General features: G+C 46.0%; 1 protein-coding gene across 1 annotated transcript in view; it reads left to right on the top strand.

The window, feature by feature from the left end:
* Positions 1–23,599, top strand: part of LOC142591038 (uncharacterized) — a 47,740-nt gene extending 24,141 nt beyond the window's left edge. Inside the window, exons 7-9 of the mRNA XM_075703418.1 lie at positions 7,735–7,808; positions 13,628–13,729; positions 23,078–23,599. Coding sequence (XP_075559533.1) covers positions 7,735–7,808; positions 13,628–13,729; positions 23,078–23,271 — 370 coding nt within the window. The 3' untranslated portion in view covers positions 23,272–23,599. The remainder of the gene's footprint in view (positions 1–7,734; positions 7,809–13,627; positions 13,730–23,077) is intronic.
* Positions 23,600–27,176: the final 3,577 nt, after the last annotated feature.

Here is a 27,176-nt window from a genome sequence, read left to right as displayed (position 1 = left end):
ATATGCTATTCACGCGGTTCGTGGAAGCCCATAATATGTCTGTTTCACGCTCGTTAGTTTCGATGTGGAATATTTACGTGGCAATCTACCTAAGCATATCGCTGTATTTAGTGCATTCATATGAAGCAGAATGTCAAGCAACGGCTCCTATTTTGGCTGATAGTTTAGACAAAGGCTTTTTAATAATGTGCAAGCTCTTTCGCAAGGGAGCTGGAAAGCTGTTTCATCTTTAGTTTAAGGAGACTAGTTTAATTTGAAACCTTTGACACATATGAACAACCTCACAAAAAAAGAGAAATTGTATAAACATTTTGTCATGAGCCTAATGCGGAGGCCTTTGTCCCCTGAAATAAGTATTAAATATTTTATTTACAATGTGTGCGTTCTAGTGGCCGCAATATTACTAAACTGCACAGAATGATAGAGTATAAGGAATAACTTTTATTACCTGTTGTTCCCGCAAGGAAGTAGAAGATGCCAAAAGTGTATCTATTGTTGCGAAAACTTTTCTAATTGGACATGCACGATTGTCACCGTATTCTTACGGGGATGAGGCGAGTATGCAAAAACTATATTTACAATATATATGCAGAATGACTCAGAATAGCTAAGGTGGCTGACCACCAACAACACTCAGCAGCCAGCGTCTCCGATCTTCTTCCTCTCTCGTCTCTCAGCCTTCCGTAACAGGGCCCCCAGGTGGCGAAGTGCCGTCTGGGCGCATGGCAGGCGAAGAATTGCGAGCCAACTATGGCTTTAGCCGCGAAACGTTCACGACGTCGACAGGCGTCTGTATGAGAATGCATCAAACTGTAGCGGCAAAATCTGGTAATTGACGTCGTTAGTTTGGCGTAGAACTTCATAAGGCCCTGTGTAGCGCGAAAGAAGCTTCTGAGGGAGGCCAAACCGACGATATGGTGACCAGGGGAACCCTGAAGCAACAGGTGAGAACTTTTCATCCCGATAGCAGCGGGCGTAACCTCTTTCTGTATAAGCTGGGAGGTTAATAAACCAGATTGGGCGACTTGACGTGCCATGCGAGCGCGATCGATGACTTCACGAACGTACTCAGTTGCAACACGTGGCACATAAGGGAGGACGGTGTCAAACGGCAGTGTGGAGTCGCGACCATACAAGAGATAAAAGGGTGAATATCCTGTGGTGTCATGTCGGGAGGAGTTATACGCGAACCTCACGTAGGCCAGCACGGCGTCCCAGTGGTGGTAATCGTTGGAGGCGTACATCGACAGCATCTCTGTGGTTGTTCGGTTGAGAGGTTCCGTAAGGCCGTTCGTTTGTGGGTGGTAGGTGGTGGAGAGCCTGTACTCGGGAGCACAAGAGCGGATGAGGTCGTCGAGAACTCGAGACAAGAACGGGTAGCCGCGGTCTGTAAGTAACTGTCGAGGTGCACGGTGCTGGATAATGACGTCGTGAAGGAGAAACTTGGTGACGTCAGTTGCGCAACTAGTCGGCAACGCATTTGCTCTCGCGTAGCGTGGCGCGTAATCAGTAGTGACAGCGATCTACTTTTTCCCTCTAGTCCTTGTCGGAAAAGAGCCAAGCAGGTCAAGGCCTACGCGAAACAACGGTTCAGAAGGAACTTTAATGGGATGGAGTCATCTGACAGGTGCCAGGGGAGGTTTCTTTCGGTCCTGACACAATTCGCAAGTTGCTACATAACGACGCACAGAGCGGTAGAGACCCGGCCGAAAGAACAGGCATCGTACGCGGTCGTATGTACGCAAAACTCCAAGGTGTCCGGCGGTCGGTGCATCGTGAAGTTGTTTGAAAACGACGGGTCGCAGATGACAAGGAAGGACAAGCAGCAACTCGGGCCGTCAGGGTTGATATTGTGGTAATAGAAGAGGCCGTCATACAGCACAAACAAGCGGCAAGTGCCGTCGGTGCTGCCGGATTACACTCCGGCGGTGATGGACTCTAAGGATACGTCGCGTTATTGTTCAGCGCGAATGCCGGTCATGTCAGTCAAAGCCATCACCCAGGTCAACGGATCATGCGCCGCAGGATCGGGAGGATCCACTGGGTGACGAGAGAGGCAGTCAGAGTCCTTTTGGAGGCCACCAGTCTTGTAACTGACGATAAATAGAAATTCCTGGAGCCGCAAATCGCAGCGACCAAGCCGTCCAGTCGGGTCCCGGAGGAAACACAGCCAGCAGAGTGCCTGGTAGACTGTGACGACAGAAAACGTGTGACCGTATAATTATGATCTGAGGCGAAGGCGCTAAAACGACGGAGGACAAAGAAGAAACACACACACATAGTGTGTGTGTTTTATGATCATGTTTAACAAGATCATACTTTCAGGATCATGCTTAACCAACACTCCCAACTATCCATCCTAACATCGTATAATTATGACCGGAACTTGGCGACAGCCCAAACTAAAGCCAAGCGCTCACGCTCGGTGGAGTCATTTCTCTCGGCAGGTGACAGCAGGCGGCAGGCAAAAGATATCACGCACTCGGTACCATTCTGGTGTTGGGCGAGAACAGCGCCAATGACATAGCCACTTGCGTCGGTGTGGACTTTGGTCGGTGCAGACGGATCAAAGTGAGCAAGTCTGGGAGGGGTGGTCAGAAACCCGATGAGAGCGGCGAACGCGTGAGCCTGCTCCGGGCCGCATGGGAATGTCGTGTTCTTCTTTAGGAGATCTGTCAAAGGCCGAGCAACGTCGGCGAAGTTTATGACGAAACGGCGAAAGTAAGAACACAGGCCGACGAAGCCGCGCACGTCAGAGGCAGAACGTGGCACAGGGAAACTGCGTACGGCGCGAACTTTTTCTGGATGTGGTCGTACGCCGGATGCGTCAACGAGGTTTACCAACACGGTGATCTAACGGCGCCCGAATCGACACTTCGTGGAATTCACTCGAAGGACGGCTTTTCGGAAGACCTCAAGAATTGCAGCGATTCGGGTAAGGTTGCTGCCGAACCTGGTAGAAAAAACAATAACTTCGTCAAGGTAACAAAGGCAGGTGGTTCATTTGTAGCCCCGCATAAGAGAGTCCATCATGCGTTCAAATGTCGCAGGAGCGCTGCATAGGCCAAAGGGCCTTGATTTTGAACTTATATAAGCCATCCGGCGTCATACAGGCGTCTTCTCTCAGTCTATTTCCTCAACTGAAATCTGCCATTAGCGGGATCGAAGATCGATAGACGAGGAGTACTTAGCTCCGTGCAAGCATTCCAAGGCTCCACCGATGCGCGAGAGTAGGTAGACGTCTTTTCGCGTGATCTTGTTTAAGTGGCGATAATCGACGCAAAAACGCCAGGTGCCATCTTTCTTTTACACAAGGACGACAGGTGAAGCTCAAGGGCTGGATGATTACTCAATGACCCCTTTGCTGAGCATTTTGTCCGCTTCTAGTGGCATGACTCGACATTCAGCATGCGAAACACGATAGGGACGCTGATGAAAAGGGCTCGTATCTCCAGTGTTTATATGGTGGATAACAACAGATGTTTGGCCTAATGGCCTGTCGTCGAAATCAAAGATGTCACTGTACGATTCAAGCAAGAGTCGTATGTCCATGGCCTGTGGAAAGGTGAAGTCAGGTGCAATCATTTTCAGGAAGTCATCCGTTAAGGAACCAGAGTTGTCAGCTGAAATTGGCGCTAATACGCCAGTCTCGGCATTCCGGCTCTCAATGTCAAATTCGCGACCACTAGAAACACTGGCCAAGAACATGCCGAACGAAGGCACTTGAGGGCACAGACTGAAATTAGGAAGCGGTGTAACGAAGTCGTTAGTAGTTGCCGTGACCAACGTATGCGGAACGGCAACATTCTGGTTGAAAAGCACATCGATGATGGGGTAAAGCACATATTGACCGTCAGGAACCTGCCGCCGGCGGTCAAAGTAACGTAAGTAACGGCCACGAGTGACAGATGCACATCTTCAAGCGAACTCAAGCGCGGTGGGGTGGTGCTCGGAGCATCGGTGAGATGAGGCAGTTCTAACTAAAGAACGCCGGTCAAGCAGTAGATGAGCGCAGAATGAGTGTATAAAAAAGCCAATCCAAGGATAACACCGTGACGGCAGTTGCCGATCACAGCAACGAGAAGAGGAGGGCAGCTGGCTATAATTAAACGCCAACAGTCCAAACAGTCCAAGAACAACCAGCACGCCACCGTCGGCCACACGAAGAACTAGGGCATCTGCTGGGATAACAACCTTCTTTAAACATCTACGTAGGCTAGCACTCATCACAGAAACGTGGGCTCCAGAGTCGACGAGTGCTTGGATATTTACGCCGTCTATTTTAACGTCACCTACATTTCTCCTCGTGGGCACAGACAGAGGATTTGCTGCAGTAGTCGGCAATGCAGCACTACCTCCGAAGGCTGCATTTTCTAGTTTTACGAAAGCTCGCCGCCTAAACCCACAGGTGACGAAAGCGACACGGCTGCGGTGAACTAGACTGGTGTCCGCGCGGCGATGGTGAGCGGCTGTACCATGTGTTCCGAGCAGAGTTGGTGGTGCTGTTAGACTCGGCGGTGGGTCAAACATTGCAGGTACTTTCATCAAAACGGCTCAGGTTTGTCGGCGTGCAAGGTGTTGAGAGCTACGAGTTGTGGCAGTCTCGGGCGACATGGCCAATACAGCAACAGGTGAAACATATCGGCTGGTCGTCCGCAGTTCTCCACTCAGTCAGGTTGCGACAAAGTGGAGAGAAGCGTCGGGGTGGAGCAAAAATAGTAGAAGGGCGTTCGTTAGCGCTGGGATTGGTGACAGCACACACAGACTGTAAACCAATGTTTTGAAGTTCTTGGCCAACAACGGCTTGTACGAGAAGAAGTGAAAATGTGGTAGCATCAGGGCTACGCGAACAGAAATCTGCGGGCATGATCTCACAGAGTTGACGCCTAACGATTCGCACCACGTCCTCTGATGGCGACGCATACTGTTGTGCGCGTTGATCTTCACTCGTCGACGTTGCGGCAGTATTGGGAAATCTAGTGAAAGGTTGCGAGACACGTCGGCTTTTGGTCTGCTCGAATTGTCAGCACTCGTTTATGATTGCGTCAACTGTAGAGCAGGTCTTGCCCGTGAGCAGATTAAACGCGTCGTCAGCAATGCCCTTAAGCACGTGCCCGATCTTCTCAGCTGCTGTCATGTCGCAATCGGCTTTACGACAAAGTGCCAGCACGTCCTCGATGTACGAGAAATAGGACTCCATGGGGGATTGGGCACGGGAGGCCAGTTCTTGCTTTGCGGCCTTTTTACAGCCGGATGGTTTGCCAAACAACTTCGTCACTTGCTCTTTGCATTGGTCCCAACTGGTTAGCTCCTCTTCGCAGTTTTGGTGCTACACTATTGCCGTTCCTCTGGCGTAGAACAACAGGTTAGCTAGCATAAGCGTAGGGTCCCATCTGTTGATTCCACTATTGCGTTCTTAGATGGCTACCCACTCTTTAACGTCGGGGCCATCGGTCCCGCAGAAATTTCCAGAATATTTGGGTTGCACTACGACAACCGACGGTGACAGCGACGTGGCTGGTGACGGTGATATTGGAGGTAACGTCCACTGCTGAGCTCCGTTTCTAGCCGCGGTACCCCGCAGCTCTCTCCAATGTTGCGAGTATATAAAAACTATAGGATATGTATATATACAGGAGGAGTCAGAATAACTACGTTGGCTGACCACCAACAACATGCAGCAGCCAGCGGCTCCGATCTTCTTCTTCTCTCTTCTCTCATCCTTCCTTAACCATATGCTTCAGACATCGTAACAATTAACCCACTGAAGCAGAAAGCTTGAATATGGTGCAAATGCGAAGCCGTGGAGGTTTGGAGGTGAAAGTTCGGCGCTCTTGGGAGATGCACGTGCTTGTATAAGACGCCATCAGCCCAGGTATTTTTATTATTGCTGCCTGTACAAGGAGCTTCTTTCACAAGAAATTGTAGCGACTTCACTACCCTTGTAAATAGGTTGCTTCTCAGTGAGCCTGGTAGACACAGAAACTTGTAAGCACCGAAGTTCACGTCACCGTCAGACATTTCGGACAGTCGCCGCACTCAACAGCATGCACGTTGGCATCGCGATAGGTTAACAGAAACGCTTTGAGGGCTTCTTTGAATTCATAAACACAGGGCCACATCTATTCGTGGGCGTCTGGACAGTTGACGCGCCATACAAAGTCTGCACGCGTCTTCACAGCATGCGGATTTTCAGTGCTCTTGTTCTGCATCAAGCCTTGACCACATTGACGCCACCAACGTCCACTCTAAACTTCCCGTCAACGCTTACAGCATTTCCATCCCTCGTCACTAACACACAGCAGCTGATGAGCACGTTTATGTAACCATTACGATGCAAGGACTTCAAGCTTCAATTTCTCTTTCACGACGCTCATCGGCTGTAGGATCTGAAGTTATCAAGTGGGCTGCATTCTCCATCTAGTTAGAGAACGAAGAAGCATTCCCTTTTTCGTTCCACATCGTAACGCAGAAGTAAGCGAGTGTTTGAGATTGTTGGAAATAGACTCGCATTACAGCGTTGCCTAAAGCATAGAGCTGCTTCTTCGCTTTCCCCCTACAAGCCGATAACCTTGGCCAGTTGCTTCGGCAATCTAAAAGAAGTAAAGATGGCGTCATGAATTGACTACCTCCTCGGTAACAACATTAACCCTTTTAAATTTTGCGAATTGAATTCAAAGAGCCCGGCCTTCCATTGACGTTGTGGTCGACATCGTTTTCATTGTTGAACAGCCGCAGCCACCCAGTTATGGTTATTTTACTAGGTAATAACAGCAATGCCCGACAATTCATTGTTTCATGCAATTCTTAATGCAGCAGGTGGACAATCTGTTGTGTTGAGCAGATATTGTGTGGAGGGTCAGGATACCAGAATTGGTACAAAGTAACAGAAGCTGTCTACCACGGCAGGACGTTAGGCGGTGTAATGACTTCACAAGCCTATGAAGAAGTAAGCTGAACTGAGAGGGGTAGGAATTAAACATTAGGAAGTGGCTACTCGGAAACAGCTTCGCACATTGTTTTAGAGTAGCGATACGATAGGAATGGAATTTATATACGTTGCTACACAAGTAACCAGCTATTCAAATATAATTGAACCATGGTGCAGATAAAAACTTGTAGGGGGTATCCCTTTTTAAGTAGGGTGGTAGCAAAGTCTCCGAGCCGGCTTGAGTAATCACGAATACTGTAGATGTTTCTCATTTTATGATTTCCCTATACATTTCCTTATTCTCCTTTTCTCCTTTAAATTTCTATAGATACTTTCTACTGCTACCCATGCCAAGGGCGTCCTATGAATCTCATTTGTACTTTTTCCCAGCAACAGTTAAAACATATCTTCATTATGTAGATCGTTGACCTGTTGATGCTTTCTTCCGCAATCAATCCCACTGCTCATGGAATGTGTATTTACGGGTCTCATTAGGTGAGCAGCTTCGCATTCTATTAGGTTGCACTGTGTCGTCGATGGATTTTGGCTGCAGCAAAATATGCTTCATCTTCTTGCGAATGCTTGCTCCGGTACATTCATTCCAATGGTGACAACTACACTGCAACCACGTATTATCGTACAAAATGTGGACCAAAATTCTGTTTAATGAGCATTTGGCTAGTCTTGTGGGACAACAGAGGGACAGGGAGCTTTGGACGAAGACATACGCATGCTTGGGTTTTGTATCTGCCGCAGCAGCGTTTACCACTCCCAATAATATCTCTTGTTCAATATATTTGCAGTGGAAGTACTGTAGCCTTCGCTGTGACTAGCCAAGATGGAGTCACAAGTCTCAAGTTCGTCAGCACATTAGAAGGTATGAGATTTTCTTTGCTAGTCCTTGTTCGATGTCAAAACACTGCAAATATATATTAAAAATACTTTAAAGTGCATATTTCATAATATTGCCGATCTTACCTTTTCACATATGCTTTAAAAATTTAAGAAAATTCGTTCTCCGTGGCTCGCCAGTGATTAAGAACATTTTTGCAAAGAATTTGATGATGGAGTAAAATATTTTAGTTACAATCAATTTTCTGCTCCAACTCATCTAGAATTACTGTTAAAGTGATCAGTGCAGTTGTTTTCCTTATATATTTTAAGCAGCTGCATTTTCAAATGGACACGAAGTGCTACAAATGCTGAGTACGCGGTCGCGTGATCAAATCCTGGCCACGGCGGCCGCATTTCAATGGAGGCAAAATGCAATAACACCCGTGTACTTAGGTTTTGGTGCACGTTTATGAACCCTAGGTGGTTGAAATTTCCGGATTCTACGGTCTGCCTCACAATCAGAAAGAGGTTTTGGCCCGTAAAGCGCCATAATTTTTAATTAAAACGAAGTGCAGCAAAGTTTTAAGCTGACATTATTTCAGGCTTGGGTGTGTCTGGGTCAGAAACTTCCACCTTTTTCTACGAAAACAAGGGCTGCATAGCCGTATGATGACCCCCTCGATTGACATTAATCTCAAACCAAAGTTAACTTCACAACTCTGGCTATGAAAGTGAAAAGCCGGCAAATGCTACACTGATAAGCAATTGACCAACTATGAGCCGTGAATCAACGCGCTTGATTATTGCATAAATTGTAGCTCATTATATATTGAACCAGCTTCCTTGGAACCCTAATCTCCATAAAAAAGCACTCTGCTGACCTAAAAGGATTTCAGTTGAAATTTGTGAGTACGCACTGTTCATATAAAGTCTGTAGAAAAGGATAAAACTAGTTTCCGGTCATTAATAGCCTATTACTACCAACGTGAAATATATCATAACGAAACTGCTGCAGATATACAAGCTTCCTGCTCCGCTTCGTATATACATATGCATATCAAAAAATCTCGTATTAAATTATGCGTGCCAGGTATTCATTCATACGTGGCACGTATACATTCTTATGAGCCTTGTGTACATTCTTACTAGGCAGATATCGGTTCATACGTGCCACGTATCCCTTCAATATGTGCCTGATATGAAGGCATACGTGTCCTGCATTCGTTTATATGAGCCTCGTACAGAACAATGCGTGCCACATGTAGAATCTAATGTGGCTGGTACCCATTCTTCGTGCCTTATTTATAGATGCATGGGTGCCTCGTAGGTGCTTCTGTGCGGTCATGTCTGGCCCGAAGCGGATGACATGCAAACAATAGGCCTTTTAGCTATCTTAATGCAAACTTGCACGCGTCTTGTGAGAACTTTATTACATATCTGCATGCTACATGTTTTATACATATATTGTACAATTAACTCTGCAGGATCGACTGAATAGCTGTTTGCGAAATATCTACACGCCGAGGCTGTTCCTTAAGTCATAGAGCAAGCTTGCTGGTGATGTTAACAGTGCACCTACTGTAAGGTTTTATGAGAAAACTCATCACAAATTTTCTCTTCAGTAACAATTTCAAAAATTTCGTTGTTGCATCATTCTTATTCTGCACTAGTTTCTAGAAGGAAGCATATTAACTCAGAATGGGGTTAATGAAATGTAGGCTCAGCAGCTGCGATGAAGCTGCTAATTGTGGAGAGGTAGGGAGCATAGAAAAACATCAACGACACAATGTGGTGACAGGAAGAGAGAGTGGCAAGCTGAAATTTGAAAGATGGAAATCAGTGCAATGGAAACTATTGTAAGACAACTGTGCGCGCAACTTACGACAGAAAACATGAACCTAATTATGACATCGTGTGCAGTAGCATAAAGGTTTCAATGACCATTAAGTTACGCATTTGCTTTGCCATATTGCGGGATACACGAGAAAGCTGCTTTATAAAATGATGATAACTTCTGTGTATACATAAATTTATACAGTTTCAGGTAGTGTCAATTCACAATTATAATTTACCGTTAAAATTCCTTACTGTTCAACTTGTGTGACAAAAACGGAAAATTCTATGCTTAAGCTTTTTCTTGGTACAAGTAGAAGGCTCATGGGAAACAGTTAAACAATGGCGGACAAACAACTCAGTGTATATTATACTTGTTTTATCCGAGTGTCCCGCTTCTAGAGGTTGGGAAATCTGAAGCTTTCAGAAACGTGGAGAAATGCATGAAACAAAGTGCTTATGATGAATTAAACGTGTGGTTGGAGCTTTCACAAAGTTAATTTCAAATGATGAGCGCAAAGCTGTTACTCGTACCAAACACTTGTGTTTCATGCTGCTTGCTTTTACTTACGTTATATTATACAAAACATTATTTAGGGCTGCAACAAGCATTCCGCAATGTAAAGGGAAGAAAGGGCGGATATTTAATAAACACACAAACTACGCTTACAATGGATTTGCAGATGTTTAACTCGGAATTCCACAAGCACGTTCGCTAAGTAAATCTGTCATTTGAACAGAAGTGAGGCAGATGAGCTTATGTTGTAGACAGCAGGTTTGTGCTTATGTCATGACCTGTACCAGCGTCCAGACAAAAAAAAAACTAAAAATACTGTGTAAAATCATTCTATCAGTGCAGGAATTACGTTTTTGAGGGCATGGCGGGTACGTGCGCGGCCCAAGACCAACGCAGAAAATCATTTCTAGAAGGTTGAAAATGTATATCTGCTCTTTATTGAGTTATCTGCTCTTTATACATTAACAGGGTAATGTATATCTCCTAAATAAGGAGCTCCAGATAGGCAAAATTAATACAGAGTCAATCACAAGAGAGCGTAATGCTGCAACTGCTTCATGAGATATCAGGCTTTCCGCTAGTATGTTTGTTGTACAGCACACGAAGCCCAATATTAGCGCAAGGCATTGAATGTAAGGGATAAAAGGCCCTTGCAACGTACTGCAGTGCAGATAGGGGACACAAGACACTCGTACTGCCACGGCATAAGTGGGAAATGAGGCCCTCATATTCATGTGTTATACGAGGCCCTCGTATTCATACGTGAGATACAAGGCTATCGTGTACATACGTGGGATCTGAGGCCCTCGTATTCATACGTGGGATACAGGACACATACTCAAGAATCTCGTATAGAGGTATGACACGTATATTTCACAATTGTCAATAGGGACACTATGATACCAAGCATGCAGAATTATCCTCACTGAAAAAGTCTTCAAGTGCGCAAGTTCTTTATTAAAGCAAGCATTTCTTTTGTTTCACAGTCTTTAGCTAGGCTGCTCAGTTTTTAGATTGCACAACAATAATATTGTTAATAACAACAATATTGCACAACAATAAACTGTGGTGACCCTGGAAATGGGTGCAACTGAAAGCAGGGTGATAAAATTGTCTGTGTGCTATGTGGTGGCGCATAACACATGGCTGTCGTTGTGGGGGATCCGCATGTTCGTCTCTTGTATGTTGCTTGACGCGTTGCAATGATAAACACTTTGATAACATCAAAATTGACCCCTTGAAAAAAACTTCACCTAAAGTTGAAGACGCGCACTTAAGGTATACAGCAATTTTCAACTTTTTCTTGCGCAACAAACGCTGCGGCGTACAATTAATCTGGATAATACAACTTGTTATTTCATCGGAGCGAAGTGGTTCTTGGAATGCGTAACAACAGGTTAAAGCACAGAATGCATGTATGCTTATATATATATATATATATATATATATATATATATATGTGTGTGTGTGTGTGTGTGTGTGTGTGTGTGTGTGTGTGTGTGTGTGTGTGTGTGTGTGTGTAGGTGGCCACATAAATCCAAAAAATTACCTATCTCAGAAATGTCGATAAAGTTTTTCGTACCCGTGAAACCAAGGAAAGCACCGGGGATATTAGATGTAGTTGAAATGTAGAAAATTATGAAGACATGAAAGTGGGCGAAAAGATAACTTTTCGCTGATGGTTGCCGTACCCACAACCTCCGCATGCAGAGGTTACCAGTGTACTTCCGCTCATCCGATAAATGACCCAGCCCATACGCACCTACCGGAATATCGGACACCCTCGAACTCTGGAGTAATTTACACCGCGAGATGGAGCCATAGAGCTGATCCGCCATAGAGCGTCATATTAATAGGGCGAAAGCACAGAAAATGTTAGGGGGCTCAAAGAAAGAGAAGACGAGCCAACGGAGTCGTTCGTTGCACTCACGTGAAAAATCTTAACAAGGTTTTAACTAAGTGGGTCCACCCTGATGGCCGTAGAAAATGAGAGCCCTAGCTTAGAGAATATCACGTGGGAGGCAAAAGGAAGGTATGGCTCAAAAACGCAGTGCAAACGCAGCATACGCTAGACAGGGCGCTCAATACGAAACCGATAGAAAAATGGACGGGGTCGGCCGTTGCGCCTATGTAAGAAAGCCTAACACGATAGGGTTGAGCAGTTTCGCCGTAGTGGCCGAGGAAAACGCGAATCCTAGCATATAGAATATTCAATATGATGTAATCGGCACAGTTGTACCTAAAAATGCTAGCTTTCTAGCGATTGTTGATAGACTGTAGCGAAAGCGTGGAGACTGCAAAGAAACGGAGTTAGGTCAGATTATCTCGCAGGACGCCTTTCATCAGGATGCAGGTGCTTGCAATATGGAAGCTCGTTTTCCGAGCAGCCAAGTGCTAGGGACACTAACTGTTTCGGCTACTCAGAGCAACCTGTGGTCACACATGTCAATGTGTAGCCAGGCAAGTGGGTCAAATGGAAGTGCTATTGAACTTGTTACGCGTAACTACAGACTCCTCTCGGTGGCTCGCAGAGGAACCAGTCGTAGTGCAAGGTGTGCTTTATATAGCAGCAGGTCTGCTTGCCGTACAGAAATATCGAAAAGAGGCAAGAATAAACACAGCAGAGAGAAACGAAACGAAAGCAATATATCTAGCATAGTAACGCATGGTAAAGTAAAGCTAGGGTGAAATCTGCGAAAATTGGTAACGAACGCGTTTAGTGCATTGATGCTACCTCGCCATATTATCAAAATGTATTTGATGCAGAGGAGATAGGCAACATCTTGTTACAGAGATAATTCCAACCGCTCTAATTCTAACTGGACCATAGAAATGTTTGCATTTGTGGCGCAAGAGGGTTTCCCATGCTAGTGGTGAAAGTATGGGGATAACTAATTCGACATACTTTCGGGCTTTTACACCGTAGGTCATATCGAATCCAATAAAGTTACGCAGAATAACTATTAACAAATAGTAAAGGTATTAAAATGTAAACTTCGGCCGCCTGGGCTTGCTATTAAGTGATTTTGAGAGTTAAGGGAGCAGAGATATGTTGAGACAGTTACAGACCCCGCATCTAGCTAGCACACTATTGTCAAGCGTTAGTTTCCCGTCGACAAACCAACCCGACTCTTTCATGGTTAACCTCCATGCCTTCCATTTATCACTTTCCTCTTTATTTTGGTCTGTTAAAGAAAAGCTTCTGCAAGCAAAAAAAGCTCTCCCAGCGTTGACTTCTAGAATAAACGTTTTTTCTCTTCAGAAGCTTATGGCCGAGCGGTAAAAAGCGTACCACAGTGGTATCGCATAATTAGCTTCACTTAGTTAGATAGAACACGCTGCCGAGGCTAATGCATGGTGATGCTGTACTGACACAGCAGACGTGCTCTGCTTGCTTTTTTTTACCTGTACTTTATTGTTCTACACTTGATCACACAACAAAGTTTGTCTCGTCTTTTCTATGTTGAGAAACATCGCTAATCAAGGATAATTTCTACTCTTTTTTGTCCCAGCTTCGCGAACGGAGAACCCCTTACAAGGATCTCATTATGATGACATTGTTCTAGTGGTTAGTAATGAATGCCTGCTTGTGTCATATGGACAGTCATCTGATGGTAAGTGTCTTGTCTTTTCGCCTGTGTCACAAGGTTCAAAAGAGTTTCATGAGTGAAATAAGCATATTTTACGTCAGGTAACATATAGCTGTTCTTTATAGGCTCCAAGGTTCCTCATAAAAATGCAGTAGCACTCACTAAACAGTTTGAATGGCCTGTACCTACAAAGTATTTAATATTGTTTAGCAAGCCAAAGTTTAATGCAACCGAATGAAAAATTTTAGTTCTTTGCAGCAGATGTGATATGCACTGCATGGTGCATATGAACTAAACAGAATAAAGCCTGCTTAATCAAATGTCCTACTTTTGTGTTTTCACACCGGTTACGACAAGGTAAGCGTCAGTAGAAGAAAGGCTTTATAGGAAACCCGGATAAGAGTGGCATGGTATAGCACGCTATAGTCTAAGAATATATAGCATGGTAGAGTGACACGGCAGGACATAATCAGAGCCAAATAAAGTATGTAGCAAAGCAAACTGCATGTAGTTCTTGGAGGTAGTAATAGGGAAATACGAGCGTAAGCAGAACTGGAAAGAAAGAAACAACCGCATCGCTCAATGTTCAATATTAGATATACTTGATAATATTAGTAATTCCTTTATGGAAAGGACCGATGTTACTATTACAGACTTATCAACTCATCAGATGATTGCATTTCTGATATGTTGTTAGGAGGAACAAATGCCCACATCTAGGCGATTCATTAAGGGCAATGTTTGCCTGATTGCTATGGACTCAGAGTAAATGTGTGAGATAGGTTGGTTTATATATCGCTAGTTCAGCGTAAAATTTAAGTTGCACATTTTACGGGACAAACAAATCTAAGTCACTTTGGGCGTAACTCAGTCTGGGCATCAAAACTGGTGCACAAATGCCATGTAACAACTAGCTCATTAATTTAAGTTAGAGTGGCGAAGCCAGCCCTGTTTGAGATTCAGTAGTTGTCGTATAAAAGTGAAAACGATTATAGGTGTTTATTGCTCTCAATGTTACATGTCTTTAGTTGTTATTCAATTTATGCATCCTTCTCAATGCATGACGTGTTGTAGTGCCACGCTGGTAGAGAGTATTACACGTCCTCTACAAACATACTGGGCGAGCGAAGTTAGCCATGAATTGATATAATTTCTACTGATGCCCATTGTTTGAAGTTTGCTTATTCATAGAAAAATTTTACAGCTTTCATGGATAATTTGGCAGTTATCTCAAGCACAAGATGTAGCCGTTGATATTGAGGTATGGTTGCTATGCAACGCTGCAGATTTTTAAACATTCACTCGTGTCCACGTAGGACAATCCTGAGGTAACATTTTATGCTTCCCACAATTTTCAAGAAACAACGTATCCAAAGTTCTCGCTTATTTCTACACATGCAGCTGGGTACAATAGTGCTTGAGTTAGACCCATGCGTTGACAATTTTTTTTGGTTGTTTGTCCAGACAAATTAGAGAATAAAAATATTCTTGTAGATGAGGAATTCCTCCCGTCATGTGTCACCGTTGATGCCGATTTAATAAGATTCATTTTAGTGTGATAGCAATAATATGCACACTCCAGGCACATTTTTGCCGTCACCGTCGCCTTCGTCGTGATGTACCGTATGAAGTCCTAGGGTGATAACACCGTCGCCATGCATTGTATGCTATGTGCGCGAGTGAAGGCTCGCGAGGGAAGCCGACAATTGCACCTGAAGCTGGCGCGGTCAAAAGAGAAAGCGGAGAGAAAACATGCCGCATTCCTTCGAGCGAACGGTCGTGGGGCATGGAATTGAGTGTGTGTGTGGGGGGGGGGGGAGGGTTGCGCTCGGGCAGCGAGTGCGCGTTCCTGTGCGCAAGGGGAACTGACAATCGCGGCTCAATCTCGCGCAGCATATTTAGAAGAAAGTGGGGAAGGCAGGACAGGAGGGAAGGAGGGGCGGCTTCGACTCCGGCAACAAGTGCGTCGTGTGCAGGGCAGCGCGCGGTAGTGCGCTGCATATTTTGCGAGGAATCTGCAGACGGCTAATAACTTGTGCGCGCTGTGATCTCGAGGATCACTTCGAGAGCACAGCGAGCACTTCGATCACTCGAGGATCTCTTCGCTCACTGCTGCTGACACGGTTGCAGCGGGTGTCCCTGCTCATCGAGTGTTATATGTTCTTGTTTGCTTGTGCGTGCTGACGCGATACTTAAAAAATAAATTACGGGGTTTTACGTGCCAAAACCACTCTCTGATTATGAGGCACGCCGTAGTGGAGGACTCCGGAAATTTCAACCACTTGGGTTTCTCTAACCTGCACCTGTGTTTTCGCATTTCACCCCCATCGAAATCCGGCCGCCGTGGCCTGACCATAGTCACTGCGCAACCACGGTGTGTGCTGACACCATACCTGTTATGTTAGTAAGTAAGCGAGCGTTTCCAAATTTATTAGAGCGATAAAACTGCTATGCTTACTTCGCATAACTGCGTGTGAATTTGCTATCGGAATCGAGGCTTCGCCTTTCGGGCGAACCTGCGACTCTATTTGATAGTTGCCAATGTGCGGCAGGAAAGAACACTAACCGCTTTATTTGTATTTGTACAGCAATAGGTCGCTTTACTAATATAAAATTTCCCAGTTGTTCATAACTACGGAAATGTGATGCTAACTTTCTTATATATAAGGAGTCGAATTCAACCAAACAACAATGAATGAGGCAGTGAAGCTTCCGTAACCTATTATGCACAACTGCTATAAACAATATGGCTAAGAATGGCATGGTGAAAAAAATAAACAAGGAATGTCTTGTGGTAGTAAAGAAATACCTATGTTTAAAAAGAATGGAAAATATTTATACGTAAATGAATAACTAACTTTTATACAGTGGAGCAGAGAGAAAACACTAAAAAATATTTGATTGTCTTTTAGGAACTGTCTGCACCATTCTTGTGTTTTACATAAAGAATTGCTTCCCACTTTTTTTCCAAGAAAGCACTTTGTTTTGCTCTTTAGAAACTTGTCCATGCCAGGGATGACGTGAACATCAGGTTGCATTGGAATTTAGAAAAAAAAATGTCGTGTTAAGTGGAGAATGTTCTCGCATTTCTTTCAATAGCTTTCATTGACAAAAGAATGCGCAACCTTTTCAATCAAGATTTAGTGATGTCTACTTATTATTCTCACAAGCGGAGAGACAAAGGAACCACCTTCAATGTATGTACTGGAGTAGTGCAGCCAGAGACCGAAGTAGAAACCAGCTCGTGCAAAATACATGTGGCCGTCTTGGTCTTCCTTTCTGCAATGTCTCTTAAGCGTCTGTTGTACTAACCCAACCCACCGGCGGCAAAAGCCCCGTCCCAGCAACGTCGGATATCCGTGGCAAGCAGAAGAGTTTGAAGTCTTGAACCTGGTGACGTGGACGATGTCTTTGGTGTTCGGAGTGGAGGGCGTTCAAAGCTGGGTGGAACGATTTCCTATGGGACGTCAGTGGCCTGACGAACCACGCGGTGTGGGCCTCTGTAACAAGAAAGGAGTTTCTCGCAACGACATACTCGACAGGATGGTGACCAAAGCAGCACTAAGGCGCGAACAGTGCACTTCACGGTGACAGAAGCGGTAGCGACGTTTCTGGTTCTTTTGTTGCACTATTAAGCAAGCATGTGCAAGTTGTCGAGCGTGGCTGGCGCGAGCGATGACATCACGGGGATATTCACTTGTCAAGGTCGTAACAGATGGCAAAAAGGTGTCTGTCGGTAGCGTGGGATCATGGCCATACAAGAGGTAGGACTAGGAGCAGACGGCAGTGTCAAGGCGAGAAGAATTATAGGGGAAGGCAATGTAAAATAGAACGATGTTCCAACTGAGGTGAAACGTATTTAGCCAGCATATCTGCAAGATTCCGGTTAAATCGCTTGGTCAGGGTATTGGTTTTTGCATGGAACTAAGTGGTGAGCCTTTGCAAGATAGAGCAGAGGCACATGATGTCAACAATAACCTTACACAAAAGGATACAACCCCTCGGTCTGTAAGCACTTCATATGCAGGTCGATGCACCAAGATTATGTCGTGTAGCAGGAAATCTGATCCATCAGATGTGCAGTTGGTTTGAAGAACGCGTGTGATGGCATATCTGGTCGCGTAGTTGTCAGCGACAGCAACCCATTTGGTACCCCACGCCGGTAGCGGAAAAGGGACAAGGAGGTCTCATTCGAGACGACCGAATGAAACTATCGGGATTTCAAGTGGCTGCAGGTAAATCAGCAGAAATAATGAATGGCTTCTAGGGGCATTCACATAGCTCACTAGCTGCATTGTATTGTCGCACAGAATGTGCAAGACCGCGCCAGAAGAAGTGGAGAAGTACTCTGTTGTCAGTACGACGCACGCAGAGATGTCCAGTGGTGGGCGTGTCGCGAAGCTCCTTTAGAACGGTGGAACGGAGGTGCTTTGAGATGTCGAGTAGGAGATCGGGACCGTTGTTATGAACATTATGAGGGTACAAAGTGCCATTGCGGAGAACGAGGAGGAGTAAGGAACCGTCGTCGGGCTGGTATTCAACACGATCGACGAACGCTGTGAGTGAGGTATCATGATGTTGCTTGTCGGCGATACGGAGGAGCTGGGACACGAAAAAATACAAGTAGGATTCTCGATGTCAGGGGCGTCAGAGCTGTCGGCGAGGTAACGCCACAAGCTTACTGCGTTTCGACGCAGAGATGCGGATTTGTGAATCACAAAGTAAGAAAAGCCTTGCAGTTTCAAATCCTAACGAGCAAGCAGCCGGTGGAATTCCTTACGAAGGAAAGCCAGCAGAGAGCACGTTGATCGGCTACTACGGAAAAGGGATCGCCATAAAGATAGGGACGCAACTTGGCTACCGCCCAGACAACAGCAACGCATTGCCGTTCTGTATATAACAGTTGTGCTCTGATGGTGAGAGGAGGCGGCTGGTGTAAGCGATAACGAGATCGCGGCCACACTGACGATGAGCTAGTCCAGCGGTTATACCATGAGCACTGGTATCTGTACCTACTTCTGTTCAAACTGTGTCTTTACCTGACTTCATGGTCAAAGTGGGAGAGGATCAGTGGTGACGTCAAATGTGTGATGAGACGAGAGATGCGGGGAGATTTGGTGTCCTGGGGAAAATGGCACGCCTTTCTGAAAAAGGTCAGTGAGAGGCCGGGCAATAGCGGCAAAATCTTGAACACCGCGGCGAAAGTAAGACGAGAAACAGCCCAGAAAACAGCGAACGTCTGTAGTGACTTCGTTACGGGAAAGTCTGCGGCGACACGAATTGTGCCTGGAGCAGGTTGTGCTCGAGAAGCGTCGACAACATGGCCCAATACCGTAATTTGGCGGTGGCCGACACGGCATTTCGATGAGTTGAGTTTAAGGCGTGCATTACGAAAAACGTCTTGTATGGTTGAGAGACGTTCAACGTTTGAAATCTTGGTGAAGATACAATAACGTCATCGAGGTAGCACAGCCATGTGGACATTTGAATGTTTTGAACGCTCGTAAGTGGCCGGTGCTTTACATTATCTTCCGTCCTTCCGTCCTTCTTCTTAACCAGTACCACTAGTGACGCCAACACAATCGAAAAAGGCTCAATGATATTTTTATCGAGCATCATGGCATTCTCAATTTAGTTATCTGGCTCTCTGATCGAGATGCTGGATATGGCCAACTGTCAATAGGAGCGGCATCATCACTAATAATAGGACGCTTGACAGCAAGCGACTTGCCTAAGGGGCGATGGTCAAAGCTAAAACATCTTTGTAGGAATACAAAACATGGCAGCAGTCTCCGCCTTGTGCAATCGAGCGGTGCTTCACAATAATTTTCCCAATTTTGGGAATGAGCGCAAGAGGCACACTGTACAACTAGTAGGCTCCGACTCTTGTCGATTGAGAAACCGGCCACGCGATGGTGTTCTAGATGCTCAAGTTCGCGAGACACAAGCTGCTTCGTTAAACCGAAGTTTACGGCAGGAATGCAAATGCGGCTGGCCGTGATATTCATAACTATCTACGGTACTCTGGTACACTGCAGGGAAATGTCGGGCAGCGGAGTGAAAGATATCTCCATAAGGACTGGGTGCGGAAGATGACAGTGTGATATTTGATAATGATTTGGGCGGCAGTCGAACGATGCCGGTAGAGCTTAAGCGGCTGAAATTGCATTTTAAGTTCCGGAAAGAACGGGCGGTATGAGGCGGAGCAGTCAATAAGAGCCGAATGCGCTTAGAGGAAACTAATGCTGAGACTTAGGTCGTGCGGGCAATATGGGCAATATGGGTATGGGCAAGAACTGTAAAAAGGGCAGCAGTGTGGCAGCCGCTGATTCTGACGCGAGCTGTAAACACGATGGCGACAGGAGTACCGCCTTGCGCAACGCGGACGACGTGTGTTGATGCAGGCGTAAGGAGCCTTTTAATTTACGTCGGAACTCAGTGCTCATAATGGAGAAGGTGGAACCTGTGTCGATCAGCGTAGTGACAGCGCTACCTTCAACGTCATCTTCAAGAAGGTTCTGGTTTGGGGGCAAAGTTGAGATTTGAGGGCAAGGTCAATATCGTAGCTTCGCCTTTAGAAGCTGCCGTTTCTAGTTTTCTGGCCTGGCGTAGGCGTGAAATGACGGCGACAGGAAGCGACGGAGCTGAGCCGAAGGGGACGGCTGACGTCGGAACGACGGCGATCAGCCGTGGAGAAGGTTCGGAGCAGAGGCTTCAGTGGTAGAACGATCCTGGCGAGAAGCATAGGGAGCAGTATGTGCAGAGTTCCGGAAATATGCGCGGTTGTATGTCGGAGACTGAGTTGGTGATGCGTTGCGGCAGTGACGGGCGATGTGGCCAATGCGGCAGCAGTGGCAACAGATGGGCCTGTCGTCAGAGGGCCGCCATTCAAACGGGTTGTGGGATGTGACAGGAAATGATTTTCGGGGACGGGGAGCGCCACGAGAGAAATGCTGCACGCTGATTCGTGGGTCGACGAGCGCAGGAGGTGAATAGTGGCTGGTGACACATTGGTGGCTGCCGCAGCGCAGGAAGGCGAATAGGCAGCCTCAAGCTAGCGGCGAACGGCACGAGTTAGACTGTCACATCGGATTGGCTAGAGGGGAAGGTCCTCAGAAGTCGACGTAGTAGTGGTACTCGGCAGGCGCACGTTGCGAGGCATGATACGCCGGCTCTTGGCTTGTTTCATGCGGCGGCATTCGTAGATGATGGCGTCAATACTAGAAGAGTGGCCAAAAAGCAATAGCTTCAAGGCGTATATGTTCCTTACATAATGTCAGTTTTTCGCCAAAGAGCCACGGCATCTTGTATGCATGAGACGTGCGGCTCTGTGGGGTTCTGAACACGGGAAGCACGCGCCTTTTTTGCTGCGACTGTGCACTCAAGGGGGCCGGTGAAGGAACAAAGGTTACGGCGCTAAGGAGACAAGGACGATGTAAGAGAGAAACTTCGCATACGGGTGCGTTTGGGCCTCACTTCGTCCTCTAGCTTAGCAGCGTAACCTGTGTTTTAAAGGGACACTAAAGCGAAGCAATGAATCAGTTTAGACTAATGAAGCGTTGTTTGAGAACCCCGCAGGCAGTCATTTCAAAAAAATAGTTTGATTACTAGATGAGAAAATGAAGGTACAAGTATCAGTATTTGAATTTCGCGCGGAAACTCCAGTGCCAATTCTTCAGTGTGACGTAAGAGATTCTAAAGTATGTTTTCGCATTTGGGCCGGGGTGGCTGAATATGGATTCCCAAAACTTGCCATGTGTAATATTTGTTTCCTTTAGAACACAATGTAGTCAATCTCTACCGCTATATACAATTAGCAGGCGCTAGAAGATGCAATCAAAATCCAAGACGTCACAGCCCCCAGGTGCGGGAACTTAAGTAGGCGTCGCCACCCGTATTTCGTTGTTGCCCTTTTTCTGGCTTACCAAACATCTTATCCTTGTAAAAGTGGTGTTTTTGGAGTTGTAGCACGGTAATTTACTGATGGAGAAGAAATCATTTTTCACTATATTGTCCCTTTAAGTCATCAACCAACTAACTCTGCAAAAAGCTTTGTTAAGCCGTCAAAGAGTTCGCTGAAATTTCTTTTGAGAATGTGCTAGATTGCTAATTCGTCGAAATGGGTTTGGTACCACAAGCGTCGGATGCCTTTCAGGTAAAAAATCAGGCAAACGAGTATGATCATTCAATCTCACCTGATATTAGTGCAGACGTTTCCAGACAGGTGGATTCATTCTTCGTCGTCAGATTCATCTAAGCCGCAAAAAAGACCAGGGTCTCGATTCGTAATGGGAACAGTGCGAACAAGATGAAGACGAAGTAAAATGACGCAGGACTAGCGCTGACTCACAACTATGTTTGCTGAAACACACATAAGGTCAAGAAGCTACAAAAGGGATCACATGGTCAATCGAAGAACGCACAACCGGGCCACCATGGTCGATTGACCATGTGATCGCTTTTGTATCTTATATACCTGATGTGTGTTTCAGTGAACATTCTTGTGAGTCAGCGCCCGTCCTGCGTCATTTCACACCATCGTCGTCTTCTTCGCGCTGTTCCAATTATGAATGTATACCAACTAACCCAACTTTCCACTTAATTCAGGGTCTCGAGCCTGGGAAATCATCACGACTGGAGTAGTCGGGCGAGTCGTAGCTGACGCTGAGAGGGTCTGATATCCGGGAGGCATGGCAGCAAACTCAATGTAGCGACCGTTGGAGAGCTCCTTGGTGAGGACGAGGACCGCAAACCTCCACCAAAGTGTTGCGTGTGGAGAGACGCAAAGGAACTAATTGTAATCTTTTTACAAAAGCATCGCAGTTAGAGACCGAGATGGAAACGAGCTTGTGCCCAAAACCCAGATGCCTGCTTTCGTCTTCCTTTCCAGCATGTCTCTTAAGCGACTGTCGTGCGGTCAGAATACTGAATTTTTTTAACATAAATAGCCGTGCTAACTGCAAAAATAAGTGTTTTGGGCTTATGCATATTTACGCACTGTTATTCGTATTTCTATACACCCGAAAGCTTTGTCAAAACATGAACAGTAGGTGCTTTAGGAGGGTAACTTAAAATTCCGCTCTATTCAACGTGTATTTAACCTTTATGGTATCGAATAACAGCCTGCATGAGCCAGGCGCACTACTCAAAATTATCGGGAATCGTATGTTCTGTTTACTATGTCGAATAATATTATCTGCACATAAAAACTATTCTAGAATGAAACTGCCACCTAAACTAATTTGTGACAAGTTCTGAACAAATTAAAGAATATTTTTCTGGGACGCGCGAGATTTTGTACATTTTGCCTTCTATGAGCGACCAAATTGTTCTCAAATATATTTTCTGTATATCATTCTCCTATTCTTTCAGGTAGGCATAAGTGTCTGTTATGGGGGCTATCAAGAGAACAAGTAAATACTAGTACACAATGCTACAAGACCTCCAAGTGGCTGTGTGCAGCAGACTTCTACGACATGACGGAAACTGAAAACCCATGCACCCTATATGAAGTCCACAAAAATAGAATTCACGTTAAAGAAAGGAGAGTGGGAAGAAAGCGCTAATCATAAGTCTCCGAAAATCGTTCTCCATAAAACTATGTACCCCCGAACTAGTAAGATTCTCAGCAGCATCACAATGCTATCAATTTATCCTTGTTACCCTGCTCTTCTTTCTACCATGACGTACACAAACGTTATTTCACACACGCCGTCTGATCACGGCTGCAGCAAGCGTGTAGTGTCTAGCAAAGGTTGTGCCAAAATGTCGATTAATGATTTAACAGCTGAAGTACCCACATCTTTCTTCACTTTAGATTTGTCAACTTTACCGATTTGTAGCTGCAGGTTCTCGCAGCTGTGTCGTTGTGAAGGGCCTTGGTCAATCCTAGAAATAAAGATTATCCTGCACCCAAGAGCATTGGTGATGTATGAATTGTAGTGACGCGCCATGGGAGTTCCCGCCGGCGTGAGGTTCCTTATGAATTCCAAACGCGATAAGATTACATCGCACAATGCGAGTTGCATGCTGTAGGTGTCAGCCAAAGCGGGCGAGGGTGAACTGCGAAGGATGGCGGCTCGATGAGCGCGTGAGGAAGGGAGCGGAGTAAGGCTAAATGAGCGCGCAGAGACGCGATCCAGCACGCTCAAAGGGTGGGGGAGGAGCTGAAGTGGGGCAGGTGAGCGCGCGTCTCCTTTTAAAGTCCTGATGTTGCTGCAGTTGTTGGCTGAGCGGGTGCCCAATCTTGAAGGTAATATGCGTTCAGGTAGAAGGTTGGCGAGCTGCTCACATAGATACCCGGGATATCTGTTTGTGGTGGATTCTAGGGCGCCTAGTGTTCGAGGGCACGTAGCATCAAGTTTCTGCATTATGAGGAGGCAACAGACAGCACAAAGCGTGTGGGTCTCTATTGCTGCAAGTCTTCACTCCAGTGGTGCGACAGTAAGTAATCGCAGTCGTTTATTGTGATCCTTCAAGTGTTGCCCAAGCGTTCGTGATGACATTCCCGTTAATTTTATTCTTGAAGGAATGTCATTTATACAGCCGATAAAACCCCGACAATTATTCATGTAGTTGTCTTTCACTTCGGCATTGCTCTAAATGGCTGGTTTTTTGGGCGGAACAAGGAATTGTTAAGTCTTTAAATTAACTGGGCTTTGCTCAAATACCACTGTAGCGTCTTTGATTTAGTGACAGAATTGTGCAAATTTAGGTATCCTACGATAGAAAAGCATTAACAAAAGGTTAAGAAGCATAAAAGAAATCTGAAACTTTATTTTTAAGGCTACACAGTTCCCTAATATTTTACTGAGACAAAAACGTATTTCAAAAGTGAGGTAAAAACATACTGAGATATTACATGGCAAAACCAAGATATGATTGAGTCACACCATAGTGGAGGACTCCGGAATAATTTTGATCACCAGGAGATTTTTATAGTGCCCCCAGTGCATGAGACACGGGCGTTTTTATATGTTGCCCCCATGGAAATGCGGTCACTGCGGCCGGGATTTGATCCCACGACCACGTGTTTAGCAGTGCGATACCATAGGCGCTAAGCCACCATGGCGGGTACAGGTGAGGTCCTTTACAGCTCTCTGCTTATGAGTGCTAAGGCTAGCGCAATCTATGGTCAATGGTGCGTACGCGGTCGTTGCATGGCGGTCATTGCCTTTGTTATTTACCGGCAGTTAATAGTAAAGGTCTTGCTACTGAGCCTAATGAATTGCTTTCGACTGAAATGTTCGTTTACTTTTCAATCAAAGGCCGCAAAGATAGCCTACAATGTCTACATGTCTACGGAAAGCACCAACTTGCTGTTAATTGCGCTACTAAAGAAAAGCGTCAAACGAAAAAATTTCATGCCTACCAGACCACAATGCCAAAGTACTTTGATGGACTTCTGATTTTTAGAAAATGCGGCTGTTTTGGCGTTTTAGTTTTTATTCCGTTAGCATTTGAATGCATTCAAATTCATGCGGCACTTCACGCATTTCTGGATGTTTCTATCAAGAGTATGTGCGGCTTATAGGACGTGTTACAAGATACGACGTGTGGCTGGCTACCTGAATATTAATGGAGACTAAACTGATCAAGGTTGTCGCGAAAAACTCTACCAGGCTCATCAATAAACACCTTCCGTAGGGGTAACAGACTGGTGCAGTGTGCGAGGTACGACACAACGTACCATGGGGTCGCAGCGCCTAGAAATTTACCTGAGTTTTCTCGCTGGTCTCTCGCCATCGACCATCACCATGTCTGAGAACGGAGGTGGACAAACGCCAGCGCCAGTTGTACCTGCCCAAAGGTCAATGCCGGTTGGACGTATGCAGCAGTATACGGAACAATGCTCGTTCGCGTGAAAAGCGCGCCAGGATGTCGACGAGTGAGCTGCTAAAGCCGTTGGGACTCAGTCACTCACCTTAAATATGGCGTACTGTTTCTGGGTGAGACAGGGTTGATGGGATGTGACAATCCGGAAGACTCCCTAACAACGTGGAAGCGCTTCTTCAAGAAAATAATCGTTTTTGGCGACTCCAACACCAAACAGGAACACGTGGACCGAAAAATAGCTCAAAGAGCTCAAATTCCTGGTGAAACGTACAATACATACAGGGAAGAGAACCTCAAGTTGTGCAAAAGAATGAAGTCACAGATGTCTGAGGACGACCGAGCTGTACATCTCCCCAAAGAAATTGTGGATGTCGACAATTCTCCTATAGACAGAGAATACGTTGATTCCGCCACAGATTTTGGACGTCACTGCCGTACACTGCCGTCTCACCGGCGTCGGTGAGAGCCCGGCCACGGATCTTTCCTCTGCTTTACGGCTGGTGGTTCGCGAAGACCTTCTGTGACACAAGGTACATGCATGCAACGTTATGTGACAACGTGCTGCCTATGCTCCGCAACACACTGTTCCTGCAGCACCATGAGCTTCGTAAGACCGTCGGTATGATTCACGGACATCAACCACAGAGGAGTTCCGTGACCACATGATAGCACACTAACGCCCGCACAAGGACATGGAGAACACTCTCACCGCGGCAGGTTCGCACGCAGGCCGACCGTTATCCTATGCGGCAGGCTCAGCCATTTTGCTCTGCTACACGCGACCCGCCGCCGAGCGCCCATAGGAGCAGTTCATCAATCGTCGATTACCTGTGTGCATCAGCCAGTGAAGTTCGGCCGACCGATGATGTATAGGCGGTACCGCGTTCCCCTTGTTGACAGCACTCGCCATCGCGCACACAGCCAGGAAATGTCGCTCCCCATTACCAGGAGACGCTGTGGAACCGTTCTGCAACATACGACCGGGGCTTAACACTATCACCCGCTCCACGCGTTAGCCGGTAGCCGTCTCCGCGGCATCACTACCCGTCGCCAGCACCTGAAAACTGCTCAGCTCGCCCGTTGCAGGTGAGACAGCTAGACATTCTTCGATGTCGACGGAAATACCTCCACACATTTGAATGTTTAAGAAAAAGGTGTTTCAATAACGGCCTTACTGGACACGGAGGAACCGTTTCAGTGATGAGCTTTGTGCTTAGACGTATCCTAAAACGAAAAGTAGTATTCGTTTGGATCATGCCGATACATTTCGCCGAGTGAATGGGGAGTTGTTGCATCTTTTCGGGGTGTGCAATGTTGACGTTATTTTGGATGGTGAGGTACATAAAGGAGAGTTCACTGTTCTACCTCATTCTACACATGACGTAATCTTGGGCCTTCTTTTTTTAAACTGTGTGGTGCTACTGTCAACTGCACAACGGGAAAAATTATTGTAGGTATGAGCTTTTCGGCTGCCTTCATGAAAGGCCCGCCGTGTAACAAAAGAGTGATTTATGTATCCTGTGATACAGCTGTGCCTCAATTACCTGCAGCCTATCTTTCAGTCAGCTGTTTCCTGACCATTGAAAGAACGCCTGACGCGACCGTGGGGCCCGTTTATGTGAGATGCATCAAGAGG

Source organism: Dermacentor variabilis, chromosome 8, assembly GCF_050947875.1.
Source record: "Dermacentor variabilis isolate Ectoservices chromosome 8, ASM5094787v1, whole genome shotgun sequence".
Classification (NCBI taxonomy): domain Eukaryota; kingdom Metazoa; phylum Arthropoda; class Arachnida; order Ixodida; family Ixodidae; genus Dermacentor; species Dermacentor variabilis.
This window is presented reverse-complemented; position numbering and strand designations above follow the sequence as displayed.